This window comes from Dromiciops gliroides, chromosome 3 (genome assembly GCF_019393635.1).
Source record: "Dromiciops gliroides isolate mDroGli1 chromosome 3, mDroGli1.pri, whole genome shotgun sequence".
NCBI classification, from domain to species: domain Eukaryota; kingdom Metazoa; phylum Chordata; class Mammalia; order Microbiotheria; family Microbiotheriidae; genus Dromiciops; species Dromiciops gliroides.
Genome location: NC_057863.1, coordinates 81,799,413 through 81,817,867, shown reverse-complemented (window position 1 = coordinate 81,817,867; position 18,455 = coordinate 81,799,413). Strand labels below are relative to the sequence as shown.

The window sequence follows — 18,455 nt, the reverse complement described above, 5'->3', positions numbered from 1 at the left end:
TGAAGAGAAAGTTATCCAGGTAACTACCTCCCTTAAAACTAGAATAGACAAAACAAAAACAGTAATTCCATAGGAAAAGAATCAAATGATTAAAGAATAGAAGCAAATGTAACATACGTGACATCAAAAACAACCAACCTGGAAAGCAGATCAAGGAGAGATCATTAGAAGACTCATTCAACTCCCCCCAAACCCTCCCCTCCTCCCATCCCCAACCCAGCCAACCCTCAACTAAAAACAAATTTTTAAAGGAGAGGTGGGGAGCTGGGTGGAGAAAAACAGCCTTGTAACAAATAAGCATGGTCAGGCAACATGAATATACACAGTGGCCTTGCCCAGAGATGTAATGTCTTCTTCTGTACCTTGAGTCCATTGGCAAAAGGGCCATAGAGGAGAGGAATCTCTTCTATTTGAAGAGAATGAAAGAAAGCATGACTGAGGATATCCTAAAATCATGGTTATACATCTCTAAATGATTAGGGCAGGTTTCTAACATAGCAGGTGTATTCTCAGTGTAGGATCTATAAAAAGATTTCGTCAAGCAATATTCAGGATGGGAGGTGACAGATTAATTGTGATGGATACTGGTAGAAGGAATATGTATACTGGTGAGATCATGGGTTTGTTAAAGTAAGGGTGATCAATCATATTGCAAGTCTAAACCACTTTACAACTGTAGAACAGCCTAATAGAGCTGTAGATGGGAAGAGAGATGGTAAAGCTGGTTTTTTAGTACCTTATAGCATCCATTTACCAGTATGTGTAGATAGGAAATCCTATAAGGAAGATTTATGGAAATCTGCAGTCAGGAGTTGCACTGGATAAAAGTATATGGGTCATTTGTGATTTTTGCAGCAGTAGAGGGAAATACTAATGTCAGTGAGATCCTAAATCTGTTGAAATAATTATAACCTACCACTTGAAGAAAGACAAAACCTACTCCATACTCACCACATAAATGCACCTAACTACAATGTTTAATAAGCATTTCACATGTCATGCGATCATTTTATTACCCCCTGTATAGGATGAACTAAAGCTTTATTTGAAAATGAAACATCCTGGAATAATTATGAAACCATAAATTGAGTTAAAGAGCCCTTTAGGATGAACACTAGAGTTAAATGAAGCATTGGGGACAGCAAAAGATAGTTGTAAGCAAAAATTTTAAGGCTGTCATGGGACCAACTTAGACACCTTAGAGACTATATGAAAATCATAAAGTAAAATTGCCCAGATAACATAGAACCAGAGGGCAAAATAGAATTATAAGACTCCACCAGTCACTTCCTAAAAGATATCCCAAAATGAAAACTCATAGGTATATGATAGCCAAATTCCAGAACTCCCAGGTCAAGAAGAAAATTCTGTAAGCAGCTAGAAAGAAAGAATTCAAATACCATGGACCCAGTCAGGATCACAAAAGATTTAGTATCTACCATAATAAAGGAGCAGAAACTTTGGAATATGGTATTCCAAAAAGCAAAAGAGGTAGGATTTTAACCAAGAATAACCTACCCAGCAAAACTGAATATAATCCTACAAGGAAGGGAAATGGATCTTTAATGAAATAGAGGACATTCAAGGATTCCTGATGAAAAGAGCAGAGTTGAATAGAAAATTTGAAATTCAAACATAAGACTTGAGAATCTTTAAAAGGTAATCTTGAATGAAAAATTATAAGAAACTTATTAAAGATTAAATTGTTTACATTAGTTATTAACTCTGCTACCGGAGAGATTCCTCTATCCCAAATTTCTGCTTAATATTTTGTATTAAATTTAATATATCTTAAATTAAAATTGTTTACATTTCTATATGGGAGGGTGATACATGTAACTTAAAAACTACCATTATTAGGGCAGTTAGTGGGGACAGAGGACATGGGTGTGAGTCTGTTATGTTGGGATAATCTCAAAAAAATAAAAGGTTGAGGAAAAAAGATAAACTGGGAGAAGGGGGAAGGGAGAGGAAGAATGGGAAAAGTTTACTTATAAAAGAAGTACACAAGATTTTTTTACAATGGAGGGGAAAATGAGGGCAATCAGACAGTATTTGAAACTCTAAGGAATCTATATACACACAATAGGTTATAGATATTCATCTTACCTGACAGAGAAGTAGGAGGGAAAAGGAAAGGGGAGGAGAGTGCAAAGGTGGAGGGAGTGATTGAAAGCTAGACCTATTTTGGGGAGGGGGGGGTGAGGCAATTGGGATTAAATGCTTTGCCCAGGGTCACAGAGCTAGTAATTGTCAAGTGTCTGAGGCTGGATTTGAACTCAGGTCCTCCTGAATCCAGGGCTGGTGCTTTATCCACTGCGCCACCTAGCTGCCCCCTAATTTGTTTTTTAAAAAGAAAGAATAAAACCAGTTTTCCAGTATCAAAAATGAAACAGTTGAGGGCACCACCAATGAAATGAAAATAAAGCAATTATTAGTAATTAGTTTACCCAGTTAAATACCAGTAAAACTGACAATCTAGGTAAAATGGATGAATAGCTACAAAAAATATAAATTGTCTAGATTAACAGAAAAGGAAATGGATTATTTAAAGAACTATATTACAGAAAGAAATTGAGCAACCATAAATGAGCTCCCTAAAAACAAATTCCCAGGACCAGATGGATTTACAATTGAATTCTACCAAACATTTAAGGAATAATTAATCCCAATACCATATAAACTATTTGGGGGGAAAAATCGGTAAAGGAATCCTACCAAATTCCTTTTATGATGTAAATATGGTTTTGATACCTAAACCAGGAAGAGCAAAAAACCCCAGAAAATTATAACCCAATTTCCCTAAATGACTATAATGAATTGATACAAATACATAAAATACTAAATATAAATATTAAATAAAATATTAGCAAGGAGATTATAACAGTATATCATAAAGATCATATACTCCAACCAGGTGCTATTTATACTAGGAATGCATAATTGGCCACTATCAATAACAAAAACATATTAATAGATAATAAAAACTTTTGACAAAAGGCCACACCCATTCCTATTATATCTAAAATCATTATCTGTAATGGAGTTAAACTAGAAGCCTTTCCTGTGAGATACGGGGTGAAACATGAATGTCCATTATTACTCAATATTATATTAGAAATGTCATGAGACAATATTATTTAGAAATTACCATAAGACAAGAAAAAGAATTGAATAAGAATAGGTGATGAGGAAGTAAGACTTAGCACTCTTTGCAGATGATATGATGAGAGCCATAAGAGAACGAGAATCTTAAAAGAATCCTAAGAGATTCAACTAAAAAACTAGTTGAAGCAATTAACAACTTAAATTACAGGATATAAAATAGACCCGCATCACTGTTTTTATGTATTTTCAACAAAGTCCAGCAGCAAGAGAGAGAAATTCCATTTAAAATAACTACATATGAAGCACCTAGGTGGCACAGTGGATAGAGCACTGGCCCTGGATTCAGGAGGACCTGAGTTCAAATCCAGCCTCAGACACTTAACAATGATTAGCTGTGTGTCCCTGGGCAAGTCACTTAACCCCAATTGCCTCACCAAAAATAATAATAATAAAATAAAATAACGACATACAGTACAAAATGCTTGGGAGTCTACCTACCAAGAGAGACATAGGAACTCTATTAACACAATTACAAAACACTTCACACAAATAAAGAAATCTAAACCATTGAAAAATTAATTGCTCATGGGTAGGCAGGACCAATATCATAAAAATGACAATATGGCTTAAATTAATTTATTCAGTACTATCCCAATATAGCTACTGAAGAATTATTTTATAGAGCTACAAAAAGTAATTTTTAAAAATTGATCTGTAGGAACAAAAAGGTCAAGAAGATCAAGGACATCAGTGCGAGAAAAAAGTAAAGGAAGGTAGCTTAGCAATACCAGACCTCAAACTATATTACAAAATGATAATCATCAGAACAATCTAGTACTGGATAAGAAATGGGGTGCTCGAGCAGTGTAATAAATCAAGTATATAACATACAGAAGTAAATAGCCATGGTAATCTAGTATTTGATAAACCCAAAGATCCCAGCTATTGTCCTCAGCACTCACTGTTTGACAAGAAAGCTGGGGGAAGTGGAAAGCCGTTTGGTAGGAACTGCCATAGACCAACATCTCATAGTATATGCCAAGATAAACTCAAAATGGATGCAGGATTTATACATAAAGGGGGATACCAAAAGCAAATTAGGGAACCTGGAGGGAAATTACCTATCAGATTTATGGATAAGATAGGAAAGAGTTCATAACCAAACAAGAGATAAAGAGAGGATCATGGGAGATAAAATGGATACTTTTGATTACATGAAGTTTTTACACAAACAAAACCAGTGCAGCAAAAATTAGAAGAAAAACAGGAAACTGGGAGGAAGATAAGGAATTTACAGCAACTTTTTCTGATAAAGGTCTTATTTCTCAAATATATAGGGAACTATGCCAAATTTTTAAAAATAAGAGCCATTACCCAATTGATAAATGATTAAAGGATATGAACAGGCAGTTTTCAGAAGAAGAAATCAAAATTATCAGTAGTCATGTGAAAAAACCCTCCAAATCCCCATTGATTAGATAAATGCAAATTAAAACAACCTTGACATACCATCTCACAACTTTCAGAATGACTAATATGACAGATAAGGCAAATGATAAATGCTGGGGTTGATGTGGAAAAATAGGTCCACTAAAGTACAGTTGGTAGAGCTTTGAATAGGTCTAGCTATCCTCTACAGCACTTAAGAACTATGCCCAATGGACTGTAACTATGCATACCCTTTAACCCAGCCTATACCCCAAAGAGATCAAAGAAGGATGAAAAGGACCCATTTGTACAAAAATTATAGTAGCTCTTTTTGTGGTGGCAAAGATTGGAAAATTATGGGAATGCCCCCCAATTGGGGAATAGCCAAACAAGTTGTGATGAAATGTTATTGTGCTATTAGAAATGATGGAGATGGTTTTGGAAAAACTGGGGAAGACCCATATAAATTAATGGAAAGTGAAGAGAACATTGTACAAAGTAACAGCTATGTTATGATAATATACAACTATGAAAGACTTAGCTACCCTGATCAGTTCAATAATCCACAACCATTCCAAAAGACTCCTGATGAAAAAATGCTGCCCACCTCTAGGAAGGTGGATATGGACTCCTGAGTGTTCCTTGAAGCCTATTTTTCTTGCTTCTCCGCCCCCCCTCCCCCAGTGGCTAATGTGGAAATGTTTTGCTTGACTCATGTGTAGTAGGTATCATTTCTTGCCTTGTGAATAGGGGAGAGGAGATGGGTGAAAAGAGAATTTGGAACAAAAAAATAAGCAAGGGGGGGGATGTTTTTTAAGAAATTAAATTAGGTCAGACATGGTAACATACATTTGTAATCTCTGCTACTAGGGAGGCTGAATTTTATAGAGTTCATCTGTGTTCACATCTCAACAGTTTTAAAGGAGCCCCAGCCAAATGTCAACTTTTGCTCTTCTGTAATGGTTACACTTCAAATTATATCTCAAGAGAACACATTCTTGAAAAGTTGATTTTAGAGCAAATTTCTATAAAGAATTAAGAATTAAACTGATGTGCCACATTATTTGGATAGAGGACCTTCACTACATCCTTGACTAATGATTTGATCAGACTTTGGAGTAATGATGCATAGTTTAATGCCAAGGCTGGCCAGGGAATAACGTATTAAAGGTTTCGTCTCTGCAGATTAGATTTAAGGATGAAGAAGTATTGAAAATCTCTGTGGATAATTTAACTAGCATTTCAAAGGTCAGGGTTTGTTTGGGGTTTTGTTTTTTTTTTAGCAAAAATATCCAACTATTGACCATTTTCAATATTTACAATAAATCAAGTGTTATTCAGTTGTATAAGATTCCAATGACTTTAAAGTATTGTTTTTGCATGACTCCTGTGAGGCTAAGGGACCCAAATACTTAAAAGGCTGGTCCTGCATATTTAAGGGATAATTTGGGATAAAAAAGAAAAAACATTCATGGTAATAGTGTTGAAGACTACAAAACATAGGCGAGTTTACTTAACCATTTATGCCCATGTTTTTTTTTTTTTTTTTTTTTTGCGGGGGGGGGGGGGGGGGGGGGGGGGGGGGGCGGCGGGCGGTGCTGAAATGAGGGTTGAGTGACTTGCCCAGGAAAACATAGCTATAAGTGTCGAGTGTGAAGCTGGATTTGAACTCAGGTCCTCCTGAATCCACGGCTAGTGCTTTATCTACTGTGCCACCTAACTACCCCATCCCATGCTTTTGAAGAGTTCTAGGGGGGCATGCTTCTGACCTAAGATTAAGCAATTTTTAAAAAGAGCAACATAAATAAGCAAGATCCTGGACTCAACCTCAGGGAATAAGCTAGTGTAGTAAGGTTGGTTTATTTTACCTCAGCTCATTCCTGGAGCCTGCTGAGCCTCTTCCTTCCATTCCTGTGCCTCTGCCCTCTTTACCTCCATCTCCATTCACCCATTCTTGCCAGCTTTCCTTCACCCACATATAACACGGAAATGAATTATATTAATAAGTTTTTGGCTTATTGAAGTACAACATACAGTGTTCTCCAAACCATGGTTCAAGAACTAGACACCTAGCTTGGAGGTGAAGAAAAGGGGTATACATGTATGTACATGGTAGCTGGCCAGAAGAGCTTTTTAAGGCTGTAGCCTGACTAGGTAGAGTTGGCCTCGACATACCAATCAGAATAGTGGAGGTCTCTCCTCCCACTAACCCCAGTGCTAGTTCTGAAGCTAGAGTCTTCTTTCTAAGGCATGGTCAGTAAGTAAAATATAAATAGCTAAGAAGAAGAATTGGTCCATTTGTAAAATTATACAATTCAGAGCTAAAAGGAATCATAGTTTCCACTACCTTTCATTTTACAGATGAGGAAACTTAAATGACTAGTCTACTCAAGATTAAATTCTTTCAGGACTTCTTTTGTTTGAATATAAAGGTTGAATTTAGGTATATCCTAACATTGACAAATTCTTATAGATTTTCCTCCCCCCCCCCCCCCAGGGCAACGAGGGTTAAGTGACTTGCCCAGGGTCACACAGCTATAAAGTGTCAGATATCTGAGGCCTGATTTGAACTCAGGTCATCCTGAATACAAAGCCAGTGCTTTATCCACTGCACCACCTAGCTGCCCCCCAGATTTTCTAAGTTATTTGAGAACATTTGCTCTCCATATTGTTTGGGACTGAGAAACAAAAAGGAATCAATGTTAATCTTTTTTGTGATATTCTTTATTCCATCCTAAGTGTGCTGTTTATGTTCTTGACTTTGTTTTATATGTAAAGTAACTATATGAACTGAACTTGATTGAAGTACAATTTTGTTTCTTTTCAGATTTCTACTATTGCAGAGAGTGAGGATTCACAGGAATCAGTAGATAGTGTCACAGATTCTCAAAAAAGAAGAGAAATTCTTTCAAGGAGACCCTCCTACAGGTACAGAAATTCAAACAAGTAGTTATCAGATCTCTACTATGTATATAGCCTTGTGTTTAGAGGCTGGTATTATGAAATTATATATAATCTGAGCTCTTGTGGAGTTTATGTTCTGAAAATAATGGACTCCATCTTTAGAATGAAAGGGTTAGGAATAAAAACTTTGCATTCTGTAAGTAGCACAGTGCTCTTTTTTTTTTTTTTTTTTTTGGGTGAGGCAGTTGGGATTAAGTGACTTGCCTAGAGTCACACAGCTAGTAAGTAAGTGTTAAGTGTCTGAGGCTGGATTTGAACTCAGGTCCTCCTGACTCCAAGGCCGGTGCTCTATCCACTGTGCCACCTAGCTGCTCCCTACAGGGCTCTTTTTACAGTACTACTTTTAGTATACATACTACTTCTGGCCTTTAGCTGCCTTGATTTGTGAGGATCCCCCTTCCTCAAGGCTGTAACAGAAGGAAAAGTCCACAAATTCCCTTCTTAGATTGACAGTGGTGGTAATCTTTCTGCTTTTTGTTTTCAGTTGTGTAAGGAATGGGCTTGGACCTGTGTTTTCAGCATTAAAAAAAATCCCAGTAGGGAAATTTTCTCTACTATTGTTGATCAGCACCAGTTGTTCAGCTTAGAATCTTAGAGAGTTGTCCAGGTCACTAAGAGGTTAAGGGAACTGCCTGTGGCCACACAACTGTTACATGTCAATGACAGAACTTGAACCTAGGCTTTCCTGACTATAAAACCAGCTCTGTCTGCTTGGTCATAATCCTTTTCATTGTGCTATATACCTAGGATTATTGTTTTAGCTCATTTATGTGTTTCTCTGTGCTCTTTTGAGGAACTGGAGAGTAATTGTCACAGCTTATTTGTAGTCTTTTTTTTTGTTTTTTCTTTTCCTAAAGACAAATTAGTTCATTTCATTTTTTTAGAGTCAAATTCAGGTTTCTAAATGTATATTTATAAACTAATATTGAAGCTTTCAGAAATTTTGCTCAACTGAATTCACTCTTCTTGAACTGGGTATATTTTTACCAGTTTATAGTCAATCTGATTTTTTTGTTTGTTTCCTATAGTGCTGTCAAGTTAGCATTATAACTTAAATTTTTATGTATCTTTTAAGACTAGGTTATACTACTTTTTTTTTTAACATAAAGCAAATCAAAACAGGCAGTATTTTTTTCTCTCTAGCAATAATATTTAAATACTTTAAACAACAAATTCTTTACCACTTATTCTCTTTAATTTCCTGAAATCTGGTTTTTATTCCCACTTTTAACAAAGCTTCTTTTTTAAAGGTCATATTTTCAAATCTAATGGCTATTTCTTTTTTTCTTTTTTTTTCTTTTTTTTGTGGGGCAGTGAAGGTTAAGTGACTTGCCCAGGGTCACACAGCTAGTACGTGTCAAGTGTCTGAGGTTGGATTTGAACTCAGGTCCTCCTGAATCCAGGGTCAGTGCTTTATCCACTGCGCCACCTAGTTGCCCCCTAGTATTTGTTTTAGGAAAAAATGAGTAGTTAGTAGCCTGAAAAGAGAATAAAGTCTCAAATAGCCATTAGATGGGGGCAGCTAGGTGGCGCAGTGGATAAAGCACTGGCTCTGGATTCAGGAGGACCTGAGTTCAAATCCGGCCTCAGACACTTAACACATACTAGCTGTGTGACCCTGGGCAAGTCACTTAACCCCCATTGCCCTGCAAAAATAAATAAACGAATACTGGATTTGGAATCAGAGAGGGCCTGAGTTAAATCTGAACTCTGACCTTGAACAAGTTGTTCTGACTCTCTGGACTTCCGTTTCTTAGTCAGTAATAATGTTTGGGCTTATATATACTCATGGCAGCTAGGTGACACAACAGATAGAGAGCAATGAGCCTGGAATCAGGAAGACTCATCTTTCCAAGTTCAGATCCAGCCTCACTAGCTGTCTGGCCCTGGGCAAGTCATTTAAGCCTTTTTGCTTCAATTTTCTTACCTGTAAAATGAGCTGGAGAAGGAAATAGCAAACAGCTCCAGTACCTTTTCCAAGAAAATGCCACATGGAGTCACAAAGTCAGACACAACTGAAAAATGAGTCAGTAGCAACAAATAAATATTCAGTAACTTCATAAATCCCTTTCGTACGCAAATCTCTTATCCTAAATTCCATGACACTGCAGTGAACTGCTTCTCTTGCTTTTCCATTTGCTTTTTTCTTTCTCTGGCTTAATGTTTTCTCTTGCTTGGATGTTTCAGAAGGTTTATATTACTGTTTGTTGTTGTCGTTGTCATCGTTCAGTCCTGTCCAACTCTTTGTGACCCCATGGACCACAGCAGGCCAGGCCCTTCTATCCTCCACTATCTCTTGAAGTCTAAGTTCATGTTCATTGTTTCCATGATACTATCTGTCCATTTCATCCTCTACTATCCCCTTTTCTTTTTTCCTTCAATCTTTCCCAACATGAGGGTTTTTTCCAGTGAGTCAACTTCTCATTATGTGACTAAAGTATTTCAGGTTCAGCTTGAGTAATGACTTTCTAGTGAATAGCTTCAATTCAATGTTCTAGGTATTGACTGAATTGGCCTTGCCGTTCAAGGGATTCTCAGAAGTCTTTTCCAATGCCACAATTGGAAACCATCAGCTCTGTGGCGCTCAGCTTTCCTTACAGTCCAACTCTCACAGGCATACATCGCTACTGGAAAGATCATAGCTTTGACTGTATGGGCCTTTGTTGGCAAGGTGATGTCTCTGCTTTTTAGTATGCTCTCCAGATTTGCATAGCTTTCCTTCCAACAAACAAGCATCTTTTAATTTCATGGCTGCAGTCACCATCTGCAGTGATCTTTAAGGAGCCCAAGAATATAAAATCTGACGCTGATTCCATTTCTTCCCCCTCTGTTTTCCAGGAACTGATAGAACCAGTTGCCAGGATCTTAGGGTTTTTTATATTAAGCTTTTACACTTTCCTTTTTTGCCCTTCTAAAGAGGCTTCTTAATTCCTCTTCACTTTCAGGAAGATGTGTCTTCCTGACTCCAGGCCCAGTGCCCTATCCCTTGTCACCTACCTGTCCTATACTGCCATATCATCAGTTATTTTCAGTATGTTCTTGTCCTCAGCAAACTAATTACTTTTAGCTTCCCCTGTCAACAGTTATTCAAATTTGTCCCCATTCAACATGTAACTTAAAACAACCATGCTTATCTGGGCTTCCTTTTGGCCTTTTTGTTCTTTTCTGTGCATTTTTTTAAAAGCTCAAATGACAATTTTTTCTCTCTTTTTCTTCTTTCGGGAAACCCTATCCCTAGTCCCCACCTTTCCCCTCGTCCCTCCCTCTTTTTTTAGGGGAGAGAGTAAATCAAAATCCTTATGACAAATATGGTTATCCAAGCAAAACAAATTCCTACCACTGACTGTATTTAAAAAAATCTTTTCTGCAACTTACACCCATCACCTCTCTGTCAGAAAGTGGGTAGTGTTGCCCTCTGGTTGAGCTGTAGTTGTGATTCATCATTGCATTGGTAACAGTTCTTAATTCTTTCAGAGTTATCTTTATTTGAAGTATTGTTATTGTTTTAATTGTTCTTCTCAATCTCATTTCATTTGGCATCAGTTCATATCAATCTTCCCAGGTCTCCGAAACCATCCTTTTAAAAATTTCTTATGGCACAGTACTATGTCATTACATTCATACACCATATTTTGTTCACACATTCCCCAATTGACGAAAATAATTTCCAGTTCTTTGCTATAACAAAAAGCTGCTATAAATATTTTCATACTTTTGGGTCTTGGTGGGGGATAGCAACATTATCATTAGGTATCTTCTCTCTCCATCTCCCAGTGAAAAAAAGGAAAAATAAATCTTGTAAAATATATATAATTAATCCCCCTATTCTTCATTATGGTAAAATTCACAGTAATAAAAAAGGAAAACTTAAAACTCCCTTGGAAAAAATAATCATAGTCATGTAAAACAAATCCACACATTGTCTAAGTCTGAAATACATGTGCATGTGTGTGCGTGCACACGCACGCACGTGCACACGCACACACACACACACACTTTATTCTGTACCTCTAATCCATTACCTCTCTACCAAGAACCGGGAAACATGATTCATCTGGAATTGTGATTAGTCAATGCATTGATCATAGTTCTTTGGTTTGTTTTTTGACAGTTGTTTTCAACCACTTCTTTCCACACAAACAAGTTAGATAAGACTATCAATCAGCAAGAATCAGTTAAGTTCTGCCTATGTGCCAGGAACTCTGCTGGGCTCTAGGTATACAAGTATAAAGAATGAAACAATCTCTACTTGCCAAAGAGCTTCCATTTTAACGAGAGAGACAAAAGCCTACATATAAATACATACAACATAAATATAAAATAAATATGTACACACACACACACACACAAAGCAGTTAAGTAGAAGTTAATTTTGGAGAAAAGGGCCCTGTCCTTTGGGGGATCAGGAAAGCCTTCATGCAAAATAATGTTTGAAGTGTGTCTTAAAGGAAGAGAGGGACTCTGAGGTAGAGGTAAGTAGGGAGTACATTCCAAGCATGTGCAATGACCAGTGCAGAAGAATGAAGGGAATATGACCACATAAAGCCTACTAGTCAGAAGTTAATCCACCTGGGGCTCAGACACATAACTGGATGACTAATAACCACTCATTGCTTACTCTTTTATAGTAGGATTTCGTGACATGATAGTGGAGTATGATTATAAAGTGTGATTGATGTTATGAAACTAGAAAGGAGGCATGGCATAGTAAAAGGAGAACTGGTCTTGGGACTCAGGAAGACCTGGACTTAAGGTCTCCCTCTGACACACAGAGTATGTGACCATGAACAAACCTTTAAGCTCTTAATGCACCAGGCAGCTCTGTAAATAGCAAAGCAGGTACCCATCTATATTCAGAGGAGTTTCCTCACCTGAAGTTCTAATACCAATTAAATCATAGATCCAATCATCTCTCTCCCCTAATGGTGAAAATGTTGATTTATTATATCACTCCGAGTGTGCGTGTATGTGATAGCACAGTGACTTAAAGCATTAGCAGTGACTTCATTCACATAGTGAATTATGCTGTCTAATTCATGATAGTTTATACATAAATGACATACTTTACTTCAAATAAGATTATAGATTTAGGACTAGAAGGGGACTAAGGCCCAGAGAGTTTGTTATTTATTCACTGCAACACAGGTAGTAAACGGAAGAGTCAGTATTGGAACCTGTTTTGCAATTTCAAAACTAGGACTCTTTCCACAGCATCAGGCTGTCTCCTCATAGAAGTTACTTTCTTAACACAAACTATATTGTGAACTTTTCCTTTAATCTAGGATTAGACAATGTATTAACTAACAATTTTTATTTGTTTGAGATTTTTTGGTAAAATGCGTTATTTAGTGATTCCCAAATTTGTAGTCAATCATAAACTAGTAACTTTATCATTCTCTGAGCTTTCTTTTTGATTACTTTGTGCTTATCTAGGGTACTTTGTTTTACTTTTATGTTGATTTGCATGGTTTACTGTTTCTCTAGGAAAATTTTGAATGACTTATCCTCAGATGCACCTGGAGTGCCAAGGATTGAAGAAGAAAAGTCTGAAGAGGAGACTTCAGCACCAGCCATCACAACTGTGACGGTGCCAACTCCAATCTACCAGACTAGCAGTGGGCAATACAGTGAGTTATACACATTTATATTTAGAGAAACTAAGAGAGGAGTGAGTGACAATTCTTTTTGAGTTTATAAAAGGTATGCAATATGATTTTTCCAAACTAGCTGTTTACATTTCCCTTGCCATTGTCTTCTGTTTAAAGAGCTTTGTATTTTGGGGTTATACAGTAAAGTGCCCAGCCTGAAGTCAGAAAGACTTAAGTTCAAATATGGCCTCAGATACTTAGTAGCTGTATGACCCTAGGGAAGTCACTTAACCCTCTTTGCCTCAGTCTCCTCATCTGTAAAATAAGCTGGAAGAGGAAGTAGCAAATCACTCCAGTATTTTTGCCAAGAAAGCCCCAAATGGGGTCATAAAGAGTCAGACACAACTGAACAACAATAAACCGTTTTCTAAAGGTGTATAATGTAACTAAAAATGGATGAGCTCATCTTTTAAAAGATGTCTCTTTTAAGTTTACTTACAATTCAATAAATATTAAGCACCTACTGTGTGCAAACTTATGGAGATTCAAAGATGAATAAAACAACCCTACTTTTCAGTTCCTACAGTACAAAAAATGCATTCAAATAAAGGAAACATTTTGAATATAGTTAAGAATAAAAATAACCCTTCCCCCTTTTCCTCTCTAAAATGAATTCTTTCCCCAAAGGGTAGTTTTGGAAAGGACTCCATCCTTGAATTTTTATATTGGTTGCAATGGCTTGCCATACTTGAAATCTATCCCTAGTATAACGTAGTAGTTGATATAGTTCTATTTTGTAATTAAGTGGGTCCAAACATGGGAAAATATTGAAAATAAGATGACATACTTTTTGCTTCTCAGAGATAAAAACTCCTCTTGAAAAATTCAGATTCCTTTTCACAGTGGATATATTCTGATGCCCAATTTTCTCACTAAAACTCCTTCAACTTCTGTACCTTTTGTATGAAACTTGGTGCTGCCCATCATTTAGCTTCCTGGCTCAGCTTTAGAGAATCTATTAGTAAATTTACATGCTGATTTATTTTTCATGCATGTCCCTAACCCCCGAGTGGTGTATATAGCTCAGTTGTTTGGAATAGTTTGTGCTTCAACAATGAGTACAAGTTCACAGTTCTCCAGCTTGAAGTCATGTTTTCAACTCAACTACTATTTGCTTTCTAGTAGCTCTAATTTTAAAAAATTATCACAGAAAACATTCTCCAAAGGAATCATCTTTAAAGCACTTCCCTTTAGGGGCAGCTAGATGGCACAGTGAATAGAGCATTGGCCCTGGATTCAGGAGGACCTCAGTTCAAATCTGGCCTCAGACACTTAACACTTACTAGCTGTGTGACCCTGGGAAAGTCACTTAATCCCAATTGCCCTGCGCAAAAAAAAAAAAAAAGGCACTTCCCTTTCCCACTCACACCTTATCAAGCTTGCCTATTGTTTTAAGAACTTATTTTGCCTTTTCTAGTTGAAATTTTTCACAAGGTAAAAGGAACAGAATTTTAAAGTAACTTGAATGTGAAAAGAAACTTATGTTTTTGTTTATGTTACTTAAATACTTTAGATTGGAAAGAAAGAGGTATATAAAGAAGGGAAATGAACAGAATATTTAAAAAATAAAGTACTGTCTTTTTTTTCCAGAAGTTTTATAATATATAATCATAGCAATAATAAACTATGAGGGGGCAGCTAGGTGGCGCAGTGGATAAATCAATGACCCTGGATTTAGGAGGACCTGAGTTCACATACAGCCTCAGACACTTGACACTTACTAGCTATGTGACCCTGGGCAAGTCACTCAACCCTAATTGCCCTGCAAATAATAATAATAATAATAATAATCTATTAATATAGCCATTATAATATATCACAATGGCCTTGGTATTTAAATTGAAAGAAAGTTAAGTGAAGAAGAATTGGGGGGAGAGGTTAAATAATGGATAGAGGTGCAGTCCCAGGAAGGCCTCACCAGAGAAGGAGACCCCCAGAGCCTCTGAATCAGCTGAAGCATCAGTGTCATCTGGAACTAAGCTCACAGTCTAGTGAGAGGGCTGAGCCCTTGGAAGAGGGAAGACTACAGGGGTCTATGCTGGTGCTGAGACAGAACTTGGGTTTTTTACCCCTGCTGGGAACCAGGAGGTAGGCTTGAGTAGCAGTGGCCCAGGTAGGGGAGGGGCACAGGCTCATCTGAGCTGACAACAACACAAAGCTGGTTGATTAGCAAGTTGGTCTGGGGTCATCTACAGACCAGGCAACAGGCCGGTGAGTAACGCACCTGATCCTCCTTAAATCAAACCACCTGGGACTTCTGAAGCTTGGGATACTGCAGCCTGGAAACAGTGCCCCATTTTAAGGAGCTAGAAGTCAAGTAAAAGAAAGGCAAGATGAGCAGATAGAGAAAGGTGAGGACCATAAAAAGTTTCTTCAGTGACAAGGAAGACCGAGGTGCACCCTCAGAGGAAGATGTCAACGTCAGGGCTCCTATATCTAAAGCTTCCAAGAAAAATATGAATTGGTCTCAGGCCATAGAGGCCCTCAAAAAGCACTTTGAAGATAAAGTTAGAGAGTTAGAGGAAAAATGGAAAGAGAAATGAGGGTGATACAGGAAAGACATGAGAAAAAAGTCAACAGCTGAAAAGCCAAATGGAAAAGCTCTCTGATGAAAATTATTACCTAAGAATTAGGATTGAACAAATGGAACCTAGTGACTTTATGAGAAACCAAGACACAATAAAGCAAATCCAAATGAATAAAAATAAAAATGTGAAATATCTTCTGGGAAAAACTGCTGACCTGGAAAATAGGTCCAGGAGAGAGAATTTGAAAATTATTGGTCTACCTGAAAACCACGATCAAGGAAAGACATCGTCTTCCAAGATATTCTCAGGGAAAATTGCCTTGAAATTCTAGAAGCAGAAGCTAAAATAGAAATTGAAAGAATCCACCGATCACCTCCAGAAAGAGATCCCAAAAGGAAAACTCCTAGGAATATTATAGCCAAATTCCAGAGCTCTCAGGTCAAGGAGAAAATATTGCAAGCTGCCAAAAAGAAAGAATTCAAGTACTGTGGAGCCCCAGTCAGGATAGCACAAGATCTAATAGCTTCTACATTAAAGGACTAGAGGGCATGGAATATCATATTCCAAAGAGCAAAGGAATTGGGGGTTACAACCAAGAATCATCTACCCAGAAAAACTCAGGATAATCTTTCAGAGGAAAAAAATGGGATTTTAATGAAAAAGAGGACTTTCAGGTATTCCTGATGAAAAAACCTGAACTGAATGGCAAATTCGACTTTAAAATACAAGAGCCTAGAGAACCATAAAAAATTGGGGGAGTTGGGAGACATACCTAGGGTCATGCAGTGGGTGACTGTCTTGTGTCTGAGGCTGGGTTTTGGCTGGGATCCCCCTGGGTCCAGGGTGATGCTTTGTCCACTGTGCCACCTTGCTGCCCCATGATAACATCTTTGGGGTTGAATTGAGGAGTGAGGGGAATGCACTGGGGGAGGGGAAAGGGCAGAGGTGAAATCCTACATGAAAGAAACAGGAAAAGGCTTATGGAATGGGGGAAGAGATGAGAGAGGAACAGGGCAGTAAATGAATTTTACACTCAACAGAACAGGCTCAAAGACCTCAAACTCATCAGAGTTGCCTCAAGGAGGGATTAATATACACATGCAACTGGGTGGAGTAATCTATTTAATGTGGGCAGTAAATGAGCCTAACACTCATCAGAATTGGCTCAAAGCCTCAATCTCATCAGAATTGGCTCAAAGAGGAAATAACATATACATTCAATTGGGTGAGTGATCTCTCTAACCCTGCAGGAAAATAGGAGGGAAAAGGGATAAAGAGAGAGGGGCAAAAGAAGGAAGGGCAGATTGGGGGAGGGGACAGACAGAAGCAAATCCCTTTTGAAGAGGGATAGGATGAAAGAAGATGGATAATAGAATAAATATCATGGGGAAGGGAATAGTATGGAAGGGAAACAGTTAACAATAGTAATCATGAAAAAGAGAGAAGCGGGGAGGATTGCACAAAAAAATTTATAGCAACTCTTTTTGGTAGCTAAGAATTGAGAATCAGGGGAATGTCCATCAATTGAAGAAGCTGTGCTATAGGAAATGACCAACAGGATGATCCCAGAAAAAACACATGAACTGAAGATGAAGTGAGCAGAGCTGGGAGGACATTGTGCATAGTGACAGCAGTATTGTTCAATGAGCAATTGTGAATGACTTAACTACTCTCAGCAATGCAATGATCCAAGATAATCCCAAGGAACTAATGACAATTCTTACTATCCACCCCCATAGAAAGTACTGATAAAAAGAGCGCTTGTGGATTGTACATATATAACCTGCTTTTAGTCTTGTGGAGTGGGGAGGAATGGGAGGGAGAGAAGGAGAAAAATTTCAAACTCTAAATCTTATGAAAACAAATGTTTGAAAACTGCCCTTAAATGTGACTGGAAAAATAAAACGTTTGTTAAAAAAAATAAAAAAGATAATGGATAGAGGTAAAATGGAAGGGAGTTACATGTGTTCTTTTTTTTAAGGTAGGGAAAAGTACCAGTGAAGAAGAGAAGGAATTATTAAAAGACTTATTCACCAAGGAGGGAAGAATATAAAGAATTTATATACCTCATGTCTTTCTAGACCTTGATACTTTGCACAGTATATTCATATCCCTTCTGTTTGATAATTACAAAAACCCTGCCCAGGTTGAATTATTACAACTTTACAGAAGCAAAATCTAAAGCACAGAGAGGTTATAGATAGATTTAGCTTCTTTTTTGTTTGTTTTTAGTGAGGCAATTGGGGTTCGGTGACTTGCCCAGGGTCACACAGCTAGTAAGTTTTAAGTTTATTAATACTAATAGTGTTGATTTGATTCCTGTTCATTGATAGTAATTTGTATCCCAAGCACTTAGCAGTGTCTGACATATAATAAGCACTTAATAATGCACATACTTCCCCTTATGTAACAGGGTGAATGAGAGGCCAGGTTCCCTAAGAGGGTGAATGAAAGGTTAGCTTTCCTTATGTGACCCAGGCATACCACTAAAGCCATAGTATCCCATACTATCTGTGAGGTTTCTAAGATTAGCTTAAGTAAGGGAGCTGAAAAAACAGGATGAGATTCCCAGGAGTCAGTTTGGGAGGTGGAATCAGAAGGGATCTTTCTCTCTGAGTAAAAACATCAAGTTTTAATTTTCATGTTTTAGCCAATAGAAATATTCATTGATTTCATAAAAGCATAGACTTAGAACTAGAAAAGACCTTAGACCTTCAGTTTTTTAACCCCTTCATTTTGTAAATCAGGAAACTGAGACCCAGGTTAAGTGACCAGTCCA

At 37.5% G+C, this 18,455-nt stretch overlaps 1 protein-coding gene across 1 annotated transcript in view; it reads left to right on the top strand.

The window, feature by feature from the left end:
- Window positions 1-18,455, top strand: part of CREB1 (cAMP responsive element binding protein 1) — an 82,376-nt gene that overhangs the window by 35,968 nt on the left and 27,953 nt on the right. Inside the window, 2 exon segments of the mRNA XM_043994770.1 lie at window positions 7,364-7,464; window positions 12,985-13,127. Of these exon segments, the coding sequence (XP_043850705.1) occupies window positions 7,364-7,464; window positions 12,985-13,127 (244 nt within the window).